Here is a 26,126-nt window from a genome sequence, read left to right as displayed (position 1 = left end):
GGCGGGCTACAGTCCATAGGGTCACATGGAGTCAGACACAACTGAAGCTACTGAGCACACACGCAAGCACTTTATAACTATATTAATATAATATAACTAATTCACTGGTGGACGTATATATACATATACATACACGACTGGAGCGACATGCATGCATGCACATATATATTGCATTGGCCAAAAAGTTTTGAGTTTTTCTGTAACCTGAAAGAACTTTCTGACCGACCCAATGTAATTAAATATGCATATTTTTTGAAAATAGCTTTTGACTGAACTGCTTTATAACTCCATCAATATAATACAATCATTGTAAGTGTTTTATAGTGATGTGCTATTGTAGCCACAGGAAAGCAACACACCCAGGAAACCTGACTTCTCTGGAACGTTGTGAGCACAGGCTCCCACCTCCAGCCCCCTTGTACTACACACACGGGTGGGAGCTGCCTCCTAAAACCGCCACTGGGTGTCATGCCATTCCTCCCTGTGTGCTTCTCTGTGCATGCTGAGGAAGCTCTATGTGCTACGGAAAGCCCGCGTATCACCTCATCCCCAGTCTCCTCAGATGCTGGGGTGCAGAGTGAGCCCCCCGCACCTGACCTGACCCTTCACTGGCAGCCACACCGGTGATCTGCGGGCTGTGCTGGGCTTTAGGTAGCCCAATCCTGACAACTTGCCTGGGAGGAGGACGGCTGTCTTTGTGCCCATTGTACAGATGAGCAAATAGAGGTAAAGAGAGGTGACTTGCCCACATTCACCCAGTGATGGGAGCCAGTCTGTTTTATGCACGGCTCTTCTTCCAGGCTCAGCTCAGAGTCCAGGCCTCTTTCACCCAGTGTGCTGTGACCATAAAGAAAACACACCTGGGGTCAGGGAGCCTGGGCTTAGGTCCTGGGGCCCCCAAACTGTGATTTGGGGCAAGCCAGGTAACTTCTCTGAGCCTCAGTTTGTTCATCTGTAGAATGGGAGTAACAGCAATTATTATGAAGCGTCATGGTGAGGATTGAATGAGATCCAGCCTGTAGAATCCCCTTGCAGGTTGCAAAGCATCTAATACGAGGCTTGAATAGTGATAAACCACACAACAACAATAATCACAGCGATGAGTACAGTAGCAATAACAGTACTACTAATGATGATGATAAGTATCCTGGTCCGTCCAGTGTAAGCAGCCTCTCCTTCACGTGGGCTACTCTGCTGTTGGAACACTAGGTTAGAAAGTATCAAGAGAGCCCCTTTCTGCTTTTTGAGAGCTGTGGACCAGTTCAAGGGTTACCTGGCACCCAGCACACTAGGAAACTAAGCAACTAAATTTGGAAAGCTGAGCTCCAGGAGGCCTGGCTTCTTGGCAGCGGGATTCTCATTCGTCTCCAGCCTCAGAGTCTTCACCCCCGAGAGGTTTAAGAAGGAGCTGGAAGGAGCGAAGAGGTTTGTTGTGGGCACTGAGAGAACCCCCTGATCGCTCTGCTTAGCTTCTCTCCCCTTCCTCCTCCAGGTCACCTTGAACATGTGAGACAGGAGGCTCAGTCCCCTCTGAAGTGTGGGACAGGGCAGGAAAGGGTGGCCTTGGGGAGCAGTGCATGGGGCCGGCTCCTGTGTGCTCCTCAGGGACTACAGGGTAGCAAGAAGCAGGAGCTGCCCAGGCACCGCCAGACCAAAGCTGGGGCCAAACCCCAGGGATGTGGGGTTGGCAGAACAACAGTCCCCAAAGATGTTCATGTCCTGGTGCTTGGGACCTGCAGATATGTCCCCTACATGGAGGAGGGGACTTTGCAGATGGGATTGAGAACCTTGAGATGGCAAGAAGATGCTGGATTTTGGAGGGGGGCTTGATGTCATCACAGATGAAAGTGGTTCCATTTATAAGTGAAACAGGGAGGTGGGGGAGGGGGTCAGAGTCAGAAAGAGATTAGAAGATGCTATGAAGATGGAGAAGGGGCCACAGGCTAAGGAACACAGGCGGCCTCTAGAAGCTGGAAAAAGCCTCCAGAGGGAGCCCAGCCCTGCCAACACCTTGACTTGAGTTCATCACAGCTGACTTTAAAGTTCTGGCCTCCAGAACGGTAAGATAATTTTGTGCTGTTTCAAGGCACTGTGCGTGCATGCTTAGTCGCTTCAGTCGTGTCCGACTCTTTGCGATCCCCTGGACTGTAGCCCACCAGGCTCCTCTGTCCATAGGATTCTCCAGGCAAGAATGCTGGAGCGGGTTGCCATGCCCTTCTCAGGGAGTCTTCCTGACCCAGGGATCGAACCTGCGCCTCTTTCGTCTCTTGCCATTGGCAGGCGCTTTACCACTGGCGCCCCCTGAGTTTGTGCTAATTTGTTCCAACCCCATTTGGATACTAATACATGGGGCAAGGCCTCACCCTGCCCAGAAAACCAAGGGTTGTCACCTGCGCCACCTGCAGAGACCTCTTACTTCAGCCTGAGTCTGGCTGGTTCAGCAGACAACCCCCTCCATCCCAGGGGACCCGGCTGTGTCTGTGGCCGTGGCAGTCACGACGTGAGTCTGCTCAAGCCGAGCTTATTTTCAGGAGGTGTTTACCAGCTGCTGCTCATGTTTATGTAACGTTGGCCAGAGAGCAGAAATCTTCTTTTGTTTGCTCCGAGTTTTAGCTCTGATATTTGCCTGGTACATAGTATGTGGTCAGAATCCAGCAGCTATTGATATTATTAGTCATATTTGATCCTATTTGAAAAACTCACAAGTGATACTGGGCAAGGATGTTAGAGATGACTTATTCTGTAATTTCCATCTGCTATTTTCTGAGTTCCCCACATGAAAACATCGGCATGTGCTGCTTCTTTAACAAAATAGCCTTCTTCAAATTAATCCCAGTTTCAACAGTGAGGTGACGATAAAGGCATTTGAAATACAGACACAGATATTAAAGGATGTCAACCCAGTGACATCATAAGATACTGTTTTTTTATTTTGAATTTCTCTTTAATTTTCGTCTATTAATTCAGCAAGAAGCAGTTTTGAAAAATAACATCATAACATATCACTTAGCAAAACTATTCCTGAGTTTCATGCATTTTTCTCTTCCATTTCCTTTTGATTTCCTCAAACGTTTAAATTAAGGGAAAATGGACTAGAATCAAAACTTCAAAAAATTGTTCAACTTTTTTTACACGATGTAATCCTTATGTTTGAATATCTATATAACATTAGACTCATATTTTCAAAGGACAATTTTCATAAAAAATAAAAGTTTAAATATTTTATGAATAGTAAACAGATATTTAATATTCATTATATTTTCCTTTTTAGAATTTTCAAGAAGGCTTGATCTAATTTAAAAAATCATAGAACCTTGATCATGTTCCACCACAAATGGCCAGATAACACAATTTCTCTTAGTAGAGAAGTAGGCTTATTTTGTCTAATATTTTATAACATTGTAAAATCCTTATATGTTTGTTTCTGACTATCACCATTTTGACAAAGTAACCAACACACAACATTTCTTATAAAGTTGAACATGTGAAGTTATCTCCCTTCCCTCCCATATTTACCTGACATAAAATACGTTGTTCAATATAAGATGCTGTTTTCAATCCACAAATAACCCAACCAGCTATTAGTGTTATGAAATTTTGTAAGTGATCCTTGGAGACCAATTTGACATTTATAATCAGAATTCGTAGACTGTAACTGGTCAGAGTCCACACGGGGCTCTGATGGCTGTATTCAGCCTCTACGTGTTTCATGTGAGTTTGCAGTAAAGAGCTGCTGGAAATAATCTCCTATTTCAAACGTCCTTTCTCCTCTCTTATGGAAAAGCAGCTAAAACCCAAAGGAGGCATGGGATACAGGTCTCTTAAATTGATTTAAAATTATGTTTAAAAAAATACATCCAAAGAAAGTTGAAAACTCTGCCAGTATAAGCTGTAAAAGGAAACATTCTTCTGAGGTATGGATCTTCTATTTTACTTTTGTAAGAGAGAGGAAAAAAAGATGTTCATTTACTTACTCAGGCAAAATGAAAGGTATCACAACTTCAGCTGGGCTTTCTGATGGTGAGAGCTGTCTTTGGAGATGTTTTCTGTTCTGGGAAGCACCGTGGAAGCGTGGTGGCCTTAAATTATATAACCCCCGCTCTGATGATGATGTCATTGGCTGGACTGCTGAAAAAATGAGTCTTTCAGATGGAGGAAGCAAACTGGGATTTTGAAATGAAAACTGCTTTGCACTTAGGGGCTGGCAAGCGATTACTCAGCTACCATCTCCATCTCTACTTTGGCAACATCTGGAAAGGCCTGCAATCCTGCCCAAGAATGGTATAATGGTCAACCCACCCTGGAAACATATTTTGGCATCACTGAGCCCCACAAGCCTCGCCGGGTTTTGATGGACACTGAGTGATGACTTGGTCTGCTCACCCTGGGGACCTGAATGCCTGGGGTTCTGCAGCAAATTTCCTGGGAGCTGACTTGAATGCCTCCTTTTGAATTTTAATCATGAAAGGTGTGTTGCCAAGAACCCATCACTGTGGACCCCATTAAGCAAACAGCGAGCCACAGAAAGCTTGACTCATGTGGTATGCAGAGCTGAGTAAGATCAGATGCACTTTCCCTAATCCCCCCGGCAGTTCTGAAGTCCGTTTTTGATGTACATCTGCAGATGCCAAGTTGAACCATTTGGGACCTCATGTTCAGACAGAAATTTCAGGCTTTCTTTGAGAGTCAGACCTCAAGAGCCTTGGGCCAAATGCCAAATACTTTTTATTTTAGCTCCTAAAAATGAAGGTGCTCTTAATCTCCCTCCTTGACGGCAGGAGAATGCCTCCACACCAGGGCTTGATTCCCACTTTTGGGGAGTGACCCCCAAATCTCAGGCCCTAGTGCTCCCCAAACCCCAGTCCTGCCTCTCGGATGCTCTGCTTCTGTTTCTTGGTGTGACCGTGAACCTGGAGTGTCTGGAGCAGAAAACATCCCCTTTGTCTTCAGAATCTGGCCTTTTCACCGTGTCTCCTTTTTCTGATAATGACATCTCAGTGGGGACAAACTGCATTTGTGAACTTGCCAGCGGTTTGCTCACACTGCTGGATGTCTTAAACTTGTGGAGGCAGGTTTTGTGGGTTTTTTTTTAAGGAACACTCCGTGAAGCAGATGTGTATTTTGGGGAGGAAGCTGGAATCTATCTCTGGGGAAGGACCTTTCGTGTCAGGAAAGATTTGAGACTGTAAAGTCCCGAGGATGCCTGCCATCATTTTGGGGTAGATTTTGACCAGAGGAAGTTCCCAAATCTCAGTGCTTCCTGATTAGTAACGTAAATCGGGGTCTCACCTGCCAGCCCTCCCAGCCACAGAGGGAGGTTAGTTTTCTCCTCCCTTTGCTATGCATTTAGGCAGGACTGTTTCTGAGAAGCATCTGGTCTCAGGAGATGTCCACCTGCTCCAGCACAGGGGTACCCCCAAGAGATGATGACACCAGTCCTGCCCGGAGGTGGGGCTTGCAGGCCCGGACATGGCTTCATCTCATGCCGAGGATGGACTGTGGGAAGTGGCGTGTGTATGGCAGGGCCACATGGCCGGGATTGTCAGTGTGTCACAGGCACTAGAGAGGGCTGAGTAAGTGGCCCTGTGGCCCCGAGGCCTTGGGGGCCTCACCCCATGTGTGTGATGAAAAGTTTTCTTAAAAAAAAAAAATGGATGCTCCCACTGTCACTCGCTTGCAGTGCAAAAAGGGAAGCGGATTTCTGGGGAAGACAGGATTTCCTTCTGCCTCTGGGGCTGTGGGGTGTGGGAGCCTGAATTCTGAGGACAGGATGCAGGAACCCCACGTGAAGAAAGGGACCGCGGACTGCTGGAACGTGGAGAATACGGGGGGAGACTGACAGTGGCGTGGCAGGGCCAGGCGTGAGCCGCTTGGGGTGAAAGTCCCCTGGGTACTGGGACCTTGGGGGTATCGGTGTAGGCATTCACAAAAGCAACAGATAAAAGTCACAAATACTAGCTGACACGGCTGACATGGAGGCATCTTCACAGATATCCAAGATAAGTATAGGTAACCCATCCCTTAAAGGTCATAAAATTAATGTACACCCATGTTTACTAAAAAATAATTAGCCCCCATTTCACAATCCTCTGATCATTATATCAGAAGAGTAAAGAATGCTTCAGAATTCCTGTAGTCTGTATTCTGATCGAGAATCACGCAGTGGATTGTGAAAGGCTTTGTTCAGACTGTTTGTGAACTTAATACACATTAATTAATAAAACTGATTTTTAATGTGCTCAGTCGTGTCCGACTCTGTGACGCCATGGACTGTAGCCTGCCAGGCTCCTCTGTCCGTGGGATTCTCCAGGCAAGAATACTGGAGTGTGTTGCCATGCCCTTCTCCAGGGGATCTTCCTGACCCGGGGATGGAATTCACATCTCTAGCATCTCCTGCGTTGGCACGTGGGTTCTTTACCACTGTTGCCACCTGGGAAGCCCCTAACATTATTTTAACAGGTTTAAAATGATTATTGTAACCAATTTAAAGTGATTTATTACAATAAGGGATTTCCCTGGTGGTCCAGTGACCACCAGTGGTTAAGAGTCTGCCTTCCAACGTAGGGTACGCAGGTCTGATCCTTGGTAGGGAAACCAAGATCCCACATGCTGCAGAGCAGCTAAACCCGCAGGCTGCAGCTGAGGCCCAATGCAAGCAATAAATAAAAAAAAATTTTAAGTCATTACAACAGATACCATCTTAAGGCACAAAGAGGAGGCCAGTGGAAGACCCAGGGCTGCAGTCCACAAACAGAGGTTAGCCCGGCCAGCTGGGTGGTCAGATGACCGTCCCTGGGATTGTCCTTAATGCTAACACGGAGGGACCCCAGGCAGGTACGGTGGGCTCAGAAGACGCTCAAAGCAGGTTCAAGGAAAGGATGAGCTGGAGTTCGAGGTTGGGGACACACAGGTCATGTTCCCACCGTGACATTCAGTGTCACTTTCCAGCTCTTCAGCAGCTAAACCTTGGAGTCACTGGTCTCTTCTCCTTTCTAGTCACATCCAGCAGCTTCTTCAAGGTCAAAGACTGGTATATTTCACCCAGCACATCTCTATGAATGACAACTATATGCTAAGCATCTGGGGTGGGGGTCCCCACTCAGTCCTTACAACATCCGGCGTCTCTCTGTCTCCACTGCAGATAAAGAAAGGAAAACACCACGGCACAACTTCCCGCCGGGATGAAAGGCAGTGCTCTCATTTCTGTCCAGCTAGTGCGATTCACCCCTGCCCGAGCATTCCTTCCCATCTGAGTTTTAAACACTCCTGCAACGAATAATTCTGCAGCAAAGAACCCCAAACCAATCTCCTTGCTTTCTGAGTTTTCTCCTTTCAGTCTATCCTTGGGCGAGATGAATATTCCAGAAGCACTTAGATTTTGTCACTTCACCGGCCGCACTGTTTGGAATGCACAGGCTCCTTGTTGGTCCTGCTATTTCGCCTGGAGCCAGCCTCGACCTGGGTCTTGTTCCAGCTGACAGGGGTGTCCCATGGACCTAATACATCTGGACTCGCCTACCTGTGAGCATTTGCTAGAAATCACGTCCCAGTCCTCTGTCTCTGCTTCAAGTCCGTCCGTCACTCAAATCCCACTCTAACCTTTGCTCCTCTGTGAGCACAGGTCTGGTCGCGTTCCCTCCTGTTCTGCAAACACTTGGGGAGCAGCTCCCTGGGGCCAGGTGCAAGCTGGGAGCCAGAGGCAGAGAGGATGGCTCAGTGTCCACCCTGGGTTGTTCAAGGTCACACGGACAAGGCAGGTGTGCAAGAGACACTCGCAGCCAAGTGTGGCAAGCGTCACGGTTGGAGAGAACCCGACTGTAGCACAGAGGGTAGGAGGGCAGGAGGGGTGTGGTCATAGTAAGGGGTCATGATGTCAGGGGGATGAAAATGAAATCCTCCATGTAGGTTTACCAAAGCCCAAAGACCCAGAAATCTACTGGAGAGACAGCTGCCCACCTGTGTGTCCTGGGCATTCAGGCAGCCACAGGCACTGCCCTGGCCTGCGTTCATGGCCATTTAGAAGCCAAGGGCTCTGGACACCAGTCACCCTGCAGAGAAACTCTTCCAGGACAGGGGTGCTGTGGACCAGGAATGTTTAAGAAAATTCACGGAAAACTCTCCCTCCCCACGTTGGCCTTGCTCGAGGAGATCAGGTTCTCTTAACTGGGCAGTGGGTCCACCAGACCCTCCTCTTAGGGAAGCTGGGAGGATCCCGGGAGCTAACACAGCCCAGGCCTGGCACGTGCTGGCATTCAGGAAGCCTCCCAGGACAGCACTTGGAAGGGGCCTGGCCGGAGAGCGCCGGCTATGCTCCCGTGTGCTGGAAAGCCGAAGTCGGACCATGGTGTGTCCTGTCTCAGGCCCAGGAGGACATGAAGATTTGATAGAGGTCCTCAAGGCCACGGTGGCCCGCCCCCTGCTGCATTTCTGAGTGTCCCTCTCATTGCCTCTGCCTGCTCCCTGGCATCCTTGCTCTGTTTTCTTTTTTTTAAGAGGACTATTTCTTAAAGTCTTTATATGAACTTGATACAATATTGCTTCTCTTTTGTTTTGGTTTTTTTGGCCAGGAGGCATATGAGATCTTAGCTCTCCAACCAGCGGTGGAACCCACACCCCCTGCGTTGGAAGCCAGGGAAGTTCTTTCCTCACTCTGTCTTGAATAAGCCACTTCGTCTCCTACCTCAGGACCTTTGCACTGGCCAGTCTCTCTGGCTGGAGCGCCCTTCTCCTTGGGACCTGCACACTCACTCCCTCAGGTCTGTGTGGTCCTCACACACCCACCCTTATCAGAGAGCCCCTCCCTGAGATATCCACCCTCCACTTGGCTGGCTTCACGGTTTGTTACAGTGGTTACCATCACCTGGTTAAACTCATCTGTTTATCTTTCACTTCCTCTTTCTCTCACCAGAATGTGAGCTGCATCCAGCAAAGGGTGTATTGCTTTTGATTAAAGTCTTGTTCACAACTCCTATAACAGGGCTCATGTGCTTAACAAATATTTGCTGAATGACTTCAAAAACCTTTTTATTGTGTTGGCCAGAAAATTCATTTGAGTTTTCTGCAACATCTCATGGAAAAACCCAAATAAACTTCTAGGATGACACAATATTTATATACAAGAATATCAACAGCTTGCCTCTATATCAACATATATGTTCCAAACTACGTGTGGGTGCCAGGTCCTTTGTGGGCACTGGAGAGACAGAGATGAACAAAGCCCTCACTGGTCCCATAAACAGCTCTTGGTCTGGCTGAGGACAAAGACAGACAGACACCTGGGGACCATCCTTTGCAGAATGCAAAGTGCCAACGAAGTGCCAAAGTTCCGTCTGAGTGTCAAGACTGAAAGGATTTAATTCTGCTTAACGGAGAGCTGGGAAAATTCATGGCGGAGGGATATTTGAGCTGGGTTTTGAGAGAGGAATAGGAGTTTGGATGGCAGGCAAGCTGAGAAAAACGCCGTAGATGAAAGGACCCACATGCATATCATAAATGCCCAGGTACACAGACGTATTTGTGGAAGACTCACTTGGAACTTGGAGTCAGAAAACCCAATTCTAACCCTTACCTCTGTTCTACCCCATTTACTTATTCTTTCTGTGAGATCTCAGAAGTCCTACCCTGGGGGAGGCCCTGTGCAGGTGGCCTTCAGGGAAAGGCTCTTGGTTTGAGCAGAGAAGGAAATTAAACAGTTTTAGAGGAACTTCCCTGGTAGTAGAGTAGATGCGTGCCAATGCAGGGTATATGGGTCCGAGGCCTGCTCTGGGAGGATCCCACATGCCTCAGGGCAGCTGGGCCCATGCGCCACAACTGTTGAGTCTGTGCTCCGCAGCCTGAGACCACGTGCTGCAGCTACTGAAGCCCGAGCGCCGAGGGCCCACGCTGCGCAACGCGAGAGGCCACTGCGATGAGAGGCCTGCGCACCGCAGCCAGAGAGGGGTCCCTGCTCACTGCAGCTAGTGAAAAGCCACACATGACCGCTAAGATCCAGCACAACCAAAACCAGATAAACAATACAGGAAAACAGGTTTAGATCTGGGAGAGTGGGTACAGACAGGGAGGCTGCCCACTTGTCAGACTCCCAGAAGAGAACTGGGGGACCCAGACTGCCCTGGGCACACTCTGACCCTCGGTTTCTTCACCTGAGAAGGTGCCCTGACAACTCTGAAAGCCGTCCTAAAGATCACACATGTGCGTGAAAACTGTCAATATCACATTATATAGATGTTCACAGGATAAGATGAACGCATGCATGTTGATGTAGCGTTTCCCAGTTTTATGACTTTTCTCTGTGTAATCTTTGGGGAAGGGCCGGTCAACCTAGATGCCTAAGTGATCCACATGCATTGCGAAAAATAGGGGCATGAGTATCAGGTTGGCCAAAGTTAAGGGAGGTTTTTCCATAAGATGTTCCCTAATGAACATTTTGGCCAAGCCAATACATTCCTTTTCCTTAAAAACCCTGGAGTAGGAAATGGCAACCCACTCCAGTATTCTTGCCTGGAAAATTTCATGGACAGAGTAGTCTGGTGGGCTACAATCCTTGGAGTTGCAAAGAGTCGGACATGACTAAGCATGCTTGCACGTTCATTCCTTAAAAACCAGGAGTGCTCATATATTTTTAATGGAGACAGAGTTGATGTTGTGAGTGTTTATCTTTAACATAGATCATGTTGGTCCCCCTAACTGGGGATGCTTCTCTGTGCTGCAAAACTCTGTGTACAGGCGAACTGAATGCTAAAGAGAATTTTCACCTTTTCTGCAAGACTCGGGGTCATCCTTGACAGACCAGCAGACAGAGAAAACCACTTGTGATTGTAACTGTGGCAAGTTCTAGAAAGAAATAGCTCAGGATGTAGTGTTCCACAAAATAGAGAGGGTGTGAGGGTTCATACTGAGGGAGGTCAGGGAGGCAGGGGGAAAACCGGGAAAAAGAAGAGAAACCGATTGTAGAGTCGGAGGAGCTCTGTATAGGCAGAAGGAACGGCATAAGTAAAGGTCCTGAGGCTGCAACAGCCTGATGTGCGTGAGGAGCTAAGAAGCAAGCATAGAAAGTTGAACTGCTGGAGAGGAGGTGAACAGTGGCAGGGCCAGCCGAGACAGAGCCTGGCACAACAGCTGATAGAGTTCAGAGTTTCCCAGGTCTATGGCATTGCAGGTCGCAGGGGGTCCGAGGGAGCAGGACCTGCGAAACTGAAAGGAAGGAAGAAGGATTGGACAAAGGGAGAAGTGAGCTACCAGGAGTCTTAAGAGAAGCCTCCACAGACCCATGAAAATTCCTGGATGGGATGACCCTTCAGAGCTCTCTGAGTTGGGGCAGGAGGGCTGGGCTTCCCTCCTTCTCTCAGCCATTGGATGAAGGATTCCCAGGAAGATGGCATGATCTTGGGTGAAGAAGGGCTTTAACTGAGCAGCATCTCAGCAGCTGGAGTAGCAGCTCCTTCATTCTTTAAGGAGTGTCAGGATGGCACATCCCCCAGAAACAAGAAGCCACCAAAGGGTTTTAAACATTTGGGAAGGTCACCCTAGCTCCTGTGTGGCTGGAAGGGTTTAAGGCTGGAAGAGGAACCAGAGTAAGGATGGATTTGAGATGCTGTTTGGAGGTAGAACCAGGAGAACCTGGTGAATGAGGAAGAGGGAAGCATCAAAGATTTTTCTAGGGGTAACTGGGTGGTACCACTTATGAAGATGGGGAAGATAAAGGCAGGAATATGGTTCTTAGAAACAGAGTCAAAAGGCTGGTTTTGGACTTAAGTCGAAAGTGAAAGTGTCAGTGGCTCAGTCGTGTCTGACTCTTTGCGACCCCGTGGACTGCAGCTTGCCAGGCTTCCTTGTCCTTCACTATCTCCTTGAGTTTGCTCAAACTCATGCCATTGAGTCAGTGATGCCATCCAACCATCTCATCCTCCATCACCCCCTTCTCCTCCTGACCTCAGTCTTTCCCAGCATCAGGGTCCTTTCCAATGAGTACGTAAATAATAGCATCAGAATAGCTTAAACGTTGGAAGGGGAGCCCTACAGCTCTAGAAGAAAATGGGGGTCAGTACTGAGTGGAAGAGGAAGAATTTGGGCAACTAATGGGGAGGGGGAGGTGGGCATCAAAGGAGAGTTTCTCTTCTTCCTGATGGATCTGAAGGGGGAGGGGTCTGACTACCCTGAAGGCCATTCAGTAGTCAAGATGTCAGCGGTCTCATTGTTTTATCTTCCTCTAAGGGGACCAGTACTTTGTGAAAGAATCTGATTCCAAAGCAAGTCCCCAGTCCTTGAGGTCTGGTGGGGAAGTCTGGGTGGGCACGTCTGGCCAGCAAGTCACCTCGAAGGGGTTTAAATCCCAGCTCCATCCCTGTGGAACTGGGTGAACTTGGGTTATTTCCTATACCACCTCCTGGGGCCTCAGTCTCTTTATTTTTTCTGGATTTTTAAAACCATTTTTAAAAATTAAAGTATAACTAATTTACAATACGGTGTTAGTTTTAAGTGTACAGTAAAGTGATTCCGTTTCATCATATATATATGATTCAGGTATATATAATTATTTTTTAGATTCTTTTCCATTATAGGTTATTATAAGATATTGAATATAGTTCCCTGTGCTCTACAGTAGGTCCTTGTTGTTTATCTATTTTATGTACAGTAGAGGGATGTATAATCCAAAGCTCCTAGTTTATCTACCCCCTCGCCTGCCTTGGAGCCTCAGTCTCTTAATCTGTGAAGTGGGCCTCTTCTCCAAGTTTGGGGATCACAGGAGATGATGCTGACACAGTGGCCCTTGACCAGGAGCTGGCGGGAGCGGCTCTGGTTTTGTCACTTGCCTGTTGCACGGGCCAGTGGTAGCTCGAGAACAGGAAGGCTTTGTAAGGTCCACCGTCTCTGCCAGGACTTGGGGGAGGAACCGGCAGGGGTGCCTGGCTGCCCACTGAGTGGGCCGTGCAGTGACTCAGCGTGCAGGGAGGTGTTCAGAGGAGCCTCAGAGCTCGTCTTTGGCCATCTTTCAGGCTTGTTAATAAACAACCTCCCACCAACGTGGGCTTGCCACAGAGCTGCCCGGAAGCCGGGAGCCGGGCCCTGTGGCTGATTCTTAACCTGGGCTGAGGCTCCCGGAATCACCTGTGTTTTGAGGAAGGAGGGGAGAAATGGGGCAGTCCCGATGCTGGGTCAGCAGAGACGGGGTGTCGAGGCCTATGGCGCACACGCTCTGGGGTCTGGGCCAGCCCCCAGCACGCTACAGTACCTTGAGGGAGGCCTCAGTATCTCCCCTAAAGACATCTCTGAAATTCTGTAACATGCCGCATCCCATTCGTTCTTAGGAAACTTCTATCACCAACTAGCACCACTGGCCCGCGGAAACATGGAGAGTGTCTGCTTCTGGCCTTCGTTGCTGGGGGAAGGGCTTTGTGTCAACTGGGACCAGCATCTCTATGGTGAACACTCGCTCAGAGCTGTGAAAATACCTGCACTGGTCTCCTACAGTGGCTAGAGTGAGGTACCACGTGTGGGGAGGCTTAAGGGAGCAGGAATTTATTCTCTTGCACGGCAGGAGGCCAGAAGTCCACATTCAAGGCCTCGGCAGGCTTGGTTCCTCCTGGAGGGTTGGAGGGGGAGTCTGTCCTCTGCCTCTGCCCGGCTTCTGGTGGCGATCCTGACATCCCATCGCTCCGGGTCTCTGCTTCCAACCTCTCCTGTCTCTGTGTCTCTGTGGACCCTCTTCTCTCCTCATCAGGACTCTAGTCACTGGATTTAGGGCCCATCCTCACCCCGTATGAGAGTGAAAGTGTAAAGTGTTAGTCGCTCAGTTATGTCCAACTCTTTTCAACCCCATGGACTGCAGCCTTCCAGGCTCCTCTGTCCATGGAATTTTCCAGGCTAGAACACTGGAGTGGGTTGCCATTTCCTTCTCCAGGGGATCTTTCTGACCCAGTGATCAAACCTGGGTCTCCCACATTGCAGGCAGATTCTTTGCCATCTGAGCCACCAGGGAAGGATCTTCCACAAAGACGTTATCCCCTAGTAAGGTAATATCTAAAGTTCCAAGTGGATGTGAATTTGGGGAAGGAAGGAGACACTATTAAACTCATTAGAGCACCTTTACCTCACTTAACCTTCACAACACCCGAATCCTCATTTTACAGGCAAAACCCTCCAGAAGCTCAGATAAGTTAACTGATTTTCTCCAAACCCTCACAGCCAAGAAGTCACAGGGCTGGTGCATGGATAAGGGCCCTGACTCCAAGTCCAGAGCAGTCTCTGCCAAGTTGGGGCCTCCCTTTACAGTTTCCAAAGCCTCCTTTCCGGAGTCAGTAGCTCTGCCTGACATAGGTATACTTATTGTACTATCTGCCCACTTCACAGATGAGAAAACCGAGGCCAAAGGCCAGTGTGGGGGAAGTGAGTTGTGTGGTTTACCAGGATCACACGGTGAATAGGTGGCATGGCAGGGACTTGAGGACTCTGAGCCGAGTGTTCACCAACATTATATCCAACATTATATTTCCCTATAGGCTCAGTAAAAGAAGCCAGGCACAAAAGGCACACAGTGTGTGATTCCAGCTCCAGGAAATGTCCAGAACTGACAAATCTAGAGACAGAGAGAAAATCCGTGGCTTCCAGAGGCGGTAGGGAGGAAGTGACTGCTAACGGATGTGGAGGGAGGAAGGCAACGGAATTAGAGGGCAGTGATGGTTACACAACCCTGTGAATTCACTAAAAGCCACTGGAATGAACAAGGCCTGGAAATCTTATCTCAGTAAATATCTCATTGTACGGTGTCAACCACCTGCCTCTGGGGAGGTGATTCTGCAGCAAGCAAGAATTCACAAGCCCCAGAAGATACAAAGTCTGTTTATTGGGGCAGAAACAGCCCAAGCTGAGGCTCAGATACCCTTCATGCATGAAGTCACCTCGGGAGCCTCCTCTGTGACAGGATTTGCATCCACCTGCCAAGTCACAAACACACCAAGAGCAGGCGGGCTTCTGAACACCTTCTTGAAGAACCACGTGGCCTGAGCAGGTTATTTCCTGTTTCCACATCCTGAACCAGCAGGGGGACATGCACCTGCCTACCTGAGTGGTCATGAGGGTCAGTTCTAAAAAGAATTCAGTGATGGATAAACCACAAGGTCCTATTGTACCACACAAGGAGCTATATTCGATATCCTGTAGTTAACCACAGCAGCAAAGAAAAAAGTAAATAAGAGCTCAGTAGAGGATGAGGTAATTGCATGGGGCCCCTTGAACCTCAGACAAAAAACCCACAAACAAACCATTAAACTTTCAGCCATGGCTATTGCTAAACTGTGACCTGCTTGCTCAACTCGGACCCCTACATCCTCCTGGGGCTTGGCCAGAGGTCAGGGCTGTGTGAGGCTCTGCAGCATGCCCGGGGATGGAGGAACTAGGAAGTGACGGAATGTGTTACGGGAGTCCACAGATGGAGTCTGCACCTCCGAATCATAAGTGGCTTCATCACTGCTGGGAGCCCGCATCACCAGCACTAGTTCCCATCAAGGCACCTGGCAGATGACAGACAGTCTGAAACTCCGGGCACTGGGTCCTCACCCTTTCTATCCAGGGAAGACTCAGGAGCTGGATCTATTGCTTGCTTCTGAGTCCACCATACACCCACCTGGACTTCTCCCCAATGCATCAGCTCTCTGGGGGCCAAGAAGGGTCAGGAGATGAGAGCTGCTCTTGCTACCTGGCTGGGAGCAGAGGGAGGTGGGAGGGAGGCTTTCTGGCCCTGTTTCTGTCTGCTCAGAGCCCAGCTCAGACCCCTGGATCCCAGACTTTCTTGAGTCACACCCCATCCGTGAACAAAGTCCCTCAATGAGTGAGCGCCCTGGCACACTTGTGGGTAGCTTTCTCCAAACTCAAGGTCCTATTGGGGTCCAGGCAGGGAGGGAAGTGTGGGCAACAGAGGGGGAATGAAATACCTGCCAGACACTTGTGTCCAACATGGATTGAGGGTAGGGAATGAGCCAGGGACTGAGGAGAGGGAAAGAGGCAAGCCAGAGGCCAGCTAATGAAGGGTCTTGTGGGCCACGTTTTAGAAGTGGAACTTTATCCCAAGAGTGGTGGGACACTACCTCAATACGAATCAGCCATAGGTGTATATATGTCCCCTTCCTCTTGCACCTCCCTCCCATCTCCCTCCCCATCACACCCCTCTAGGTTGATACAGAGCCCCTGTTTGAGTTCTCTGAGACCAACAGCAAATTCCCGTTGGCTGTCTATTTTACAAATGGTAATGTAAGTTTCCTTGTGAGTTTCTCTCCATACATCTAATGTTAGTTTCTCTCCATAAATCTCACCCTCTCCTCCCCTCTCCCCATGTCCACAAGACTGTTCACTACGTCTGTTTCTCCATTGCTGCCCTGCAAATAAAGTCATCAGTGCCATCTTTCTAGATTCCGTATATATGCATTAGTATATGACTGCCAAAGCCTTTAACTGTGTGGATCACAATAAACTGTGGAAAATTCTGAAAGAGATGAGAATACCAGACCACCTGACCTGCCTCTAGAGAAACCAATATGCTGGTCAGAACTGTACATGAAACAACAGACTGGTTCCAAATAGGAAAAGGAGTACGTCAGGGCTGTATATTGTCACCCTGCTTATTTAACTTCTATGCAGAGTACACCATGAGAAATGCTGGGCTGGAAGAAACACAAGCTGGAATCAAGATTGCTGGGAGAAATATCAATAACCTCAGATATGCAGATGACACCACCCTTATGGCAGAAAGTGAAGAGGAACTAAAAAGCCTCTTGATGAAAGTGAAAAAGTTGGCTTAAAGCTCAACATTCAGAAAACTAAGATCATGACATCTGATCCCATCACTTCATGGGAAATAGATGGGGAAACAGTGGTAACAGTGTCAGACACTTGTGTCCAACTTTATTTTTGGGGGCTCCAAAATCACTGCAGATGGTGACTGCAGCCATGAAATTAAAAGACACTTACTCCTTGGAAGGAAAGTTATGACCAACCTAGATAGCATATTGAAAAGCAAAGACATTACTTTGCCAACAAAGGTCCGTCTAGTCAAGGCTATAGTTTTTCCAGTGGTCATGTATGGATGTGAGAGTTGGACTGTGAAGAAAGTTGAGTGCCAAAGAATTGATGCTTTTGAACTGTGGTGTTGGAGAAGACTCTTGAGAGTCCCTTGGACTGCAAGGAGATGCAACCGGTCCATTTTAAAGGAGATCAGTCCTGGGTATTCTTTGGAAGGAATGATGCTGAAGCTGAAACTCCAATACTTTGGCCACCTCATGTGAAGAGTTGACTCATTGGAAAAGACTCTGATGCTGGGAGGGATTGGTGGCAGGAGGAGAAGAGGACAACAGAGGATGATATGGCTGGATGGCAACACCAACTCGATGGATATGAGTTTGGGTGAACTCTGGGAGTCGGCGATGGACAGGGAGGCCTGGCGTGCTGCAATTCATGGGGTCGCAAAGAGTCAGACACGACTGAGCGACTGAACTGAAATGAAATGACATTTATCTTTCTCTTTCTGACTTACTTCACTCTGTATAATAGGCTCTAGGTTCAAGAACTGACTCAAATGCATTCCTTTTTATGGCTGAGTAATATTCCATTGTGTATACGTACCATCACTTCTTTATCCATTCATCTGTTGATGGATGTCTAAGTTGTTTCCATGTCCTAGCTATTGTAAATAGTGCTGCAGTGAACGTTGGGGTACATGTGTCTTTTTCATTTCAGGTTTCCTCAGAGTATATGCCTAGGAATGAGATTGCTGGGTCATCTAATGGTTTTATTCCTAGTTTTTTAAGGGATCTCCATTCCATCTTCCATAGTGGCTGTATCAATTTACTTTCTCACCAACAGTGCCAGAAGGTTCCCACACTCTCTCCAGCATTTATTGTTTGTAGACTTTTTGATGATGGCCATTATGAATGGTGTGAAGTGATATCTCATCATAGTTTTGATTGGCTTTTCTCCAATAATGAGTGATATTGAGCATCTTTTCACATATTTGTTAGCTATCTGTATGTCTTCTATGGAGAAATGTCTGTTTAGGTCTTTTTTTCACTTTTTGATTTGGTTGTTTGTTCTTTTGGTATTGAGTTATATGAGCTGCTTAGGTATTTTGAAACTTAACTATTTGTGAGTTGTTTCATTTGCTATTATTTTCTCCCATTCTGAGGGTCATCTTTTCACCTTGCATATAGTTTCCTTTGTTGCATGTCAGGGGCCGCTTTAGGCATTACTGACAAAATGGAGGCATGGCCGCAACCCCCTCTCCTCATCCTGCAGGCACGGTCCCGGGATGAAGGAGTTAGGTTTTGTGATTCTGACTTGTTCTTTCTTTTTTTTTGTTGAGTTGGCAGGAAAGAATGTTAAGGTGCTTATTGTTCTTGAGAGAAGCATGAGAAAGCACAAAGCCTTCTGCAGTTGTGCCTAGAAAATAATCTATAAAGTAACCATTGACATTTGTTCAAGGACTTTTGGAAAGAATGTCCCAGGATGAGCACGTAGGCCACAGCTTGAGGCCATAGGAAGGATTGTTATCTGAGACCTGTTTGTGAGGGGAATATTTATGGCAAAGGAAGTTTGCTGAGTTTAAGGTTTAGAAATAATTAAGAATAGTTAGAAGCCTTTTTAGGAGATAGTGAGCTTAGGATAAGATACTAGGGGCAAGCAGGACTTAGAAAGATAAGAAATAAACTGAAGAATGTGGTAGGCAGCCCAGACGAGCATGAGTTACAGTGTAATCACAAGTAAACACGATTCTGAGAGAATCGCGGAAGCAGGAACTCTGTTTGAAGGGCAACAATGAGACAATAAACCTGGGTGAGAGGGAACTGAAAATGTCAAACCTCTGACCTACTGCTTTTGTCAAAGTATAAAAGAAGACCTGATGCTTGAAATAAACATGTAGTCCCGCACCTCGAGTCAGAGGCTGCATCATTCTTTGCTGACACCGCTCACCCCTTCAGGCTGACTCCCTGGCTGCTGGAGCTGGACTCCGGCAGCTGTGCAAAAGCTTTTAAGTTTAATCAAGTCCCACTTGTTTACTTTTCTTTTTACTTCCATTACTCTAGGAGGTGGGTCATAGAGAATCTTGCTTTATGTCATCACGTTCTAAACATTCTTCTTTACATGTATAGCCTCCCTATCATCGTCTTTGCCTTCTTAAAAGATGTCAGTGGCTGCACAGTGGAAAATAAGAACTGGGAGATCGTGGGATGGCAGTGGTTAATGTCAGAGTTGGGGAGACCAATAAGAGATGATGGTTAGACATAGAAAGAAACAGATAGATCCAGGAAACACTTGGGGGGAATCTAAAAATGTACCAATTCACTAGGTGGAAGGAATAACAGAGATGGTTGTTCTTCTTTACCATGAACCCCAGGTTTCTAGCAGAGATGGATGGATGAAGAGATGGAGCAGTGCCATTTCTGTAGACACAGAATGCAAATTTTGTTTAATGAATGATTGAATACATGAATAATGAAGGGGTCTCAAAATGGAGTGGTTGATGAGTTCCCCATCACTGTGAGAATGCAAGCAGTGGTTAGACATCTGTTTGATCCAGACCTCGCCAAATGGAAATCAAACGGAAGATACTTAACAGATACATATCACATGCACAAATGAATTGCTGTCATCCTTATGATTTTTGAGAACCCATGGACTGTAGCCCACCAGACTCCTCTGTCCCTGGAATTCTCCAGACAAGAACACTGGAGTGGATAATCATTCTCTTCTTCAGGGGATCTTCCCAACTCAGGGATTGAACCCATGTCTCCTGCATTGCAGGAAGATTCATTACCATCTGAGCCACCTGGAGAATTTCATGGACAGAGGACCCTGGAGGCTACAGTCTATGAGGTTGCCAAGAGTCAGACATGACTGAGCGACTAATACTCTCACGTTTTCACTTTTACTTATGATTCTAGGACCTCATGGGGTCTCATGGGCACCCGTTGGGAGCTTATTGAGTCACCAATGTGGGACGGGAGAAAATATTCAAACAGTTGAAATTTTTTAAATTTCTACTTAGGTATGTTCAAGAGTGTACATTTTAATACCTGTTAATAAGTGTACATATTGGGTAAAAATAATCAAAATTTTTTTACTTATATGGATATGCAATTACAATGGTTTGGACACCACTAATTTATAGCATAGAACCTTTAAGTAGGTTGAGTGGAAATAAATGGAACCCATGCACCCAAGACTTCTAACTGCCTATGGCAGTGTCTGTGACAAGATTCAGAGTTTTGGGAGTTGTAACAAAAGAAAGAACCACACAAAAATGCCTCGTCCCTTTATTATTTTGGACAGAAAAGGCACATTTACACCATTCACCCATTTCTCCTCATTTGTGAAATAATTCCTCTTTATAATGTGATAGCTCTTTGGGTCTTTCAAAGGACAGATGTTCTTTATCACAGTATCAACACAACCCACAGGGCAGCTCCCCTCCCACAGACGAATTACTCCTCTGCCCATGGGTGGACCCTAAATGGCCATTAGGAGCCCAGAGCTCTGCTGGCAGGAGACCCTCAGAACATACACACCCGCTGACGAATGAGTTCCTCACACCCCAAAGCCCAGCCCAGCCTCCTTTTGTGAAACTCCACTCTCATTATGCATGTGGTTTGTGAGTGAAAGTTGCTCAGTCATGTCTGACTCTTTGCGACCCCATGGACTATACAGTCCATGGCATTCTCCAGGACAGAATACTGGAGTGGGTGGCCTATCCCTTCCCCAAGGGATCTTCCCAATACAGGATTGACCCAGTCTCCAGCATTGCGGGCAGACGCTATACCACCTGAACCACAAGGGAAGCCCAAGAATACTGGAGTGGGTAGCCTATCCCTTCTCCAGGAATCGGATTGGAGTCTCCTGCACTGCAGGCAGATTCTTTACCAGCACATCCACGCATGGTTTCACTTCATTCTAATATGAAACGGTTTGTACTTCTTACTTCACCTGTTTTCTTTCTCTAGCTATGAGTGTGTCTGTTTATTTGGGCAGAGGGGCTTGCATGGCAGAAAACAAAGGCTGGGATGGGGAGTAAATCGTTTTGTGACCCCTTTTCTTTTAAAATCCAGAGCTGGATTGGTCAGGATTTATGGGCTCTTTTCCATCCCAATCCTGCTGGCCCTGGGGAGGATAAAACCTCTCCAGGGAGAGCCCGCTAACGAATCACCCATCTACTGATCCAGTGAGTGCTTCCAGTGTGGTGCCTACATTTCCAGAAGCTCCTAAACTCCATTGCTATTGAGCACGCATCCCTGTCTTGACTCTAAGAGCTTGATGTAGGCGTCCGGATGGTCTGTTCTCCCAGAGGGCCGGCCTCAGGAGGCAGATTATAAAACATGTAGAAAAAGAAGAAAGGAATTCCCCCTGGAGGACCTGGGGCTTGGGGCCAGGCGCCTGTCCATTAAGGGCCAAGGATGCTGGTCCATTTTCCTCCCGCCAGACACCTGGTACCCGCCCTCCGCCCCTCCCATCGCTGCCCACCACGCCCTTCGCCACCTGGCCCCGCCCGCAGGAGGCAGGGCCGCGGCCCCTCTGCAGTTGCTTCTTCGTGTGAATGATCCGGTGGAGGTGGGATGGGGAGGGTGTTCTCCCGCCTCCATGGAAGGGGTGACCTTTCCTGAAAATGCTTGTGCATATGTGTGTGTGTGTGCGTGTGTGTGTGCACGCGTGCACGTGCACGAATGCAAATTGATGGGAAGGGCAGGTGGTGGAAGGGAGCTTAACATACGGAGCACTTAGTATGTGTCAGACACTAATGCGTGTTTTCCACAACCATTAGCTTCAACACCGACTCTCTTCTACAGACCTTTTGCTGAACTTGTCTTTCTCCTTAGAATAAATTTATTCCCATTCTGCGGGCATAATAATGCCTCATATTTACATAGCACCTTTCATTTGTCAAAGTACTTCTGTGCCTATTACCTCCTTTAATCCCCACAACAGCCTTGTGTTACCGGGAGGAAACCGAGGCGGGGACACGGCCACGTGCAGCCAGTTATCCTCTGAGCTGGCGCACCCGACTCCTCCTCCCTGCCCTGTCCACAGTGCCTGGCTTGACCGCGTCTGGAACAGCCTTGTGGTGGCTGCTGAATCATCGCGAGTCTGCAAGTTCCTGCAGGACAGATTATTTTCTTTTTTCTTGCCTCCACGGTTCGACGCTGCCTGTAGAGCAAGTGCTGGGTAAGTACTTGCTGGGTTCCGTCTTTGGCACAGACCACTTGTCTTTCTGCAAGAGGAACGAGAGTCCTGGTCTCTGGGCTCTCACTGTGGATCACTCAGAGTTTAACCTTCATTGACGTGAGGAATCATCCTCCAAAGTCCTAGCTGAGCGGATTCAAGAAACCCAACACTACACGTCAGCCAGTGAGCGTGGCCCTCTCAGCGGCTGCCCCAAAGCCGGGTGGCATTTCTGGAGATCTGAGCTGTCGTGCTCTGGCAGAGTGACACACCACGTAGGAGGGGAGCTCGGCCACTCCTGTCCCTGTCCCCAGGCTCCTCTGCTTCTTGGGAAGCAGCAGACTGGCCCAGGGGTGGAAGCCAGTAAGAAGGATAATACTGTCATTATTTCTGGGGCCCTTGGCTGTGCACCTTCCAACCTCGCAGCCCTGTTCACCACAGCTTGGGCGGGGCAGGAATTTACTGGAGACACCGACTCACTGCCCAAGGTCACAATTGGGATGCCTTCCTTCCTCCTGGGGGCGCATCCCGAGAGCCGCAGTCCATCCATCATCACACGCATCGGTATCCCCGGGTGCCATCTGCTCGCTGGCTGCTCCCCACCCGCTACTGCAGTTTGTGAATGTGGCGTTCCACGGAGATGGAGGTCCGCAGCGTGCCCATGGAGTTCTCCGTCTGGCTGGGCTCCGCCGACCCGCAGCCGCCTGGCCGGCACAGCCATGCGTACACCTCCCGCGACTTCTTGCGGAAGCGCTTGCCCACGATCACGTACACCAGCGGGTTGAGGCAGCTGTTGCTGTAAGCCACGAAGGACGCGATCTGCGTGAAGATGTCGATCTTCACGTACCAGCAGCCCGAGAGCACTTGGAGGCGCAGCAGCGTGTCCAGGAAGGTGCTGATCTGGAAGGGCAGCCAGCAGACCACGAACAGCAGCAGGACGGCCAGGACCAGCAGCGTGGCCTTCCTCTCCGTCTGGATCTCCTTGAACTTCTGCATCTCGTTGTTACGCAGCACCTGCATGATTTGCACGGTGCAGAAGGTGATGACACTCAGGGGCAGCAGGAAGCCCACCGAGTTCAGGAGGACGTTGGTGAAGACCTCCCAGCTGCTGGACGGGTAGATGATGATGCAGGCGGTGACGTTGTGGCCCTCGCTGTTGTACTCCTGCATGGTTCGGAAGGCCAGCATGGGCGAGCTCAGAAGCAGCGTGCAGCCCCAGATCACCAGGCTGTAGAGCTTGGCCCAGCGCACCCTGCGCATCCGGCCCATGGACATGGTCTTCACCAGGGCCAGGTAGCGGTCGATGCTCACCAGCATGAGGAAGCAGATGCTGCTATAGAGGTTCATGTAGACCATGGTGTTCACCACGCGGCAGAGGGCTTCCCCAAAGAGCCAGTCGAAGTTGTTGGCAATGGTGATGGCCCAGAAGGGCAGCCCGCAGGCCAGGATCAGGTCTGCCACGGCCAGGTTGCCCAGGTAGATCTCCGCCACCGTGCAGCTGCTCTTGTGCAGGCAGAAGACGCTGAGGACAAAGGTGTTCTCCAGGGCAGCGAGCAGAAAGAGGATCCAGAGGAAGGGGGGCTGGATGGTGTTGAGCCAGTTCCCCAAGTTGGACTGGAAGCAGCTGCTGCTCTCGGGCAGGGTGCTGTTGAGAGCAGGTTCAAGGACCTGGGAGGTGAGGTTGAACATTTCGGCGCTGCAAGAAAGTGGAAAAGAGGCAGTTACACCTCGGGGTGACGGGAGGAAGGAGTTGCAACTGGTGCAGAGGGCGAGGGGGTGCGTCCAGTTAAGGGTGGAACTCAGGCCCTTGCTGTGCCATGTTCATAGACAGTCCGGGTGCATCTGAGTCCCTGCGGGTCTTGGAAAGGTGCCTGTGCTCCTTGCACTTAAACTGAGAGCTTGTGTTCTTGGCCTCCAGGCTCCACTGGGAGGTTTCCTTGGCCAGCATCCATCACCCGTATGAACAAGCATGAGTCTTAGGTGCTGGCCCTCCTGGAAGCTTCCGTGGTGGGAGGATCCACAGCACATTCCTTCCTTATCACAGGGACTCCTCCTAAGGGCGCTGGTCTCTTTCAGCCTCTTGTGGCCTGGCTGTGAGTGAGCCATTAATTAGAAGAGAAAAGTGGTATCATGCCAGACAGGGGGATTCCAGCCTGGCTCCGAGACCACAGCCCATCTGCCCACGCCCTGTCTCTTCCTGGCAGAGAGTAGCTGTCAAGCTTTGCTACCTTCCATCAGCATAGCATTGATGAGGTTGCTTGACGGAAAGGGAGGGTGGGGGCTTTGACGTCAGAGAGTCCTCTGGGTTCAGTCCTGACTCATTCATTAGCTGTGTGACCTTGAATAAGTAACTAACCTCTCTGGATCATAATGGTCTACTTCATAAACTAGGAATAACAAAATCTTCTTGGCATTGTGGTGAAGATCTGAGATAAACTACAGAAAGTCCCAAGCACTGCACTCGGTTCAATAAACAAGAATAATTACCTTTTTTTGTGTGTGTGTGAACTTATTAAAATAAACAGTGTCAAACTCGAGCACCACTCTTAGTTCTTTGTCTTTTTTTAAGATTTTTTTTGATGTGGACCATTTTTAAAGTCTTTATTGAATTTGTTACAACATTGCTTCGGGTTTAGATTTTGGTTTTTGGCCCCGAGGCACGTGGGATGTTAGCTCCCCAACCAGGGATTGAACCCGTACCCTCTGCTTTGGGAGACAAAATCTTAACCACTGGACCACCAGGGAAGTCCCAGTCCTTACTCTCACATTGCTGATTTTATCATTAACCCACTGGCTTCTCTTTCATTCTGGGGTGAGAGACCAGAGGGCAGTTCACTTTCTGCAAGTGTTTCTCTAAGGCTAGTTGCTTTCTGCCTTTGGCAAAGAGGCATGAGGCTTGGACAGACACGGGCTCCAATCCTGGCTGTGCGGTCTTGGGTAAATTACATCTGAGCTTCCGCTTTGTTTTCTTTGGAGTAGACTATTACTCTCTCATTGATTTGCCTTGCGTGGCTATTGCAAGGTTCAAATCAATGAGTAGGTGTAAAGACGTATCGAAAAGCTAAAAGCACAAGGCAGAGGGCAGGACTAACTGAACGTGTTCCAAGTGCTCTTTTGGGTGGATGTGGGAAAAGCGGAGGTGGAGGGACTCTTCCTGGGCAGTTTGATTGTTGGGTAGACCTGGGGGAGAGGAGCTGAGCAATAGATTATGGGAGAGAATCTGCTGACTGCCTCTGGGATTTCCCAGGAAAAGCCCCTATACATTCTGGAGCAGCTGACTGTCTTGGAAGGGCCAGACTGGGGACCTGTGATGAACTCACTCATCGATGCAATTTATCCTTACATGTTTCTTGAGCATCTCCTCCAAGTTGAGCTCCACTTTGGCTGTAGGGACCCAGAAAGGGACACCACACGTCCCTGCCCTGCCAGAGTTCCTGACACCTCAGACCTAGTGTGGGAATGAGGCACATGAGGCCTCAGGGTGGCAGGAGGGTCAAGGGACCCAGGTGGGAGGAGGGGGGGAGTTTGGAGGTGACTCCAGAGCTGGGGCTCAGAGGATGAAGAGCATGCCTACGGGGGCCGAGAGGGAGGGAGGGCGGATCAGGCGGAAGGAGCAGCCTGAGCAGAGCCCAGAAGTGGGGAAGCCACTGGCAGGTTCTGGCAGGTGAACGAGATGTTGGGAAGTGACAAGGGATGAGGCTGAAGAAGAGAAAAAAAGGATAGTCCGAGGCTTTGTCCCTGAGTGCTTCAAGGAGCAAGCGATGGAACTGGAAATACTCTTCTCATGGAGGGTGGTTTTAATATGTCCACAAATTCTTTGATAAACCTCCTTGCAAAGGGTGGAGTCTAATTCCTCTTCCAGTGAATGTGGCCATACTGAGTGACTCGTTTTCCACCCAAGGTGGCAGTGCCAGTGTGTGACGTCCAAG

General features: G+C 48.7%; 1 protein-coding gene across 3 annotated transcripts in view; it reads right to left on the bottom strand.

Moving 5' to 3' along the window:
* Positions 1 to 26,126, bottom strand: part of LOC128066728 (B2 bradykinin receptor-like) — a 58,679-nt gene that overhangs the window by 7,226 nt on the left and 25,327 nt on the right. The window contains exon 3 of one of the 3 annotated variants that reach the window (XM_052659827.1): positions 3,975 to 4,128. Coding sequence is in view for 1 of the 3 variants with exons in the window: in XM_052659825.1 (XP_052515785.1) it covers positions 22,804 to 23,893 (1,090 nt within the window). In the remaining 2 variants the exon portion in view is untranslated. Of the gene's footprint in view, positions 1 to 3,974; positions 4,129 to 22,803; positions 23,894 to 26,126 lie in introns of those variants that run through there. The other 2 variants (XM_052659826.1, XM_052659825.1) reach the window with 2 other exon arrangements.

The sequence above is a fragment of the Budorcas taxicolor genome, chromosome 21 (assembly GCF_023091745.1).
Source record: "Budorcas taxicolor isolate Tak-1 chromosome 21, Takin1.1, whole genome shotgun sequence".
In the NCBI taxonomy this organism is placed as follows: Eukaryota; Metazoa; Chordata; class Mammalia; order Artiodactyla; family Bovidae; genus Budorcas; species Budorcas taxicolor.
Note: the sequence above shows the minus strand (reverse complement) of the source record. Positions and strands in the feature narration are given on the sequence as shown.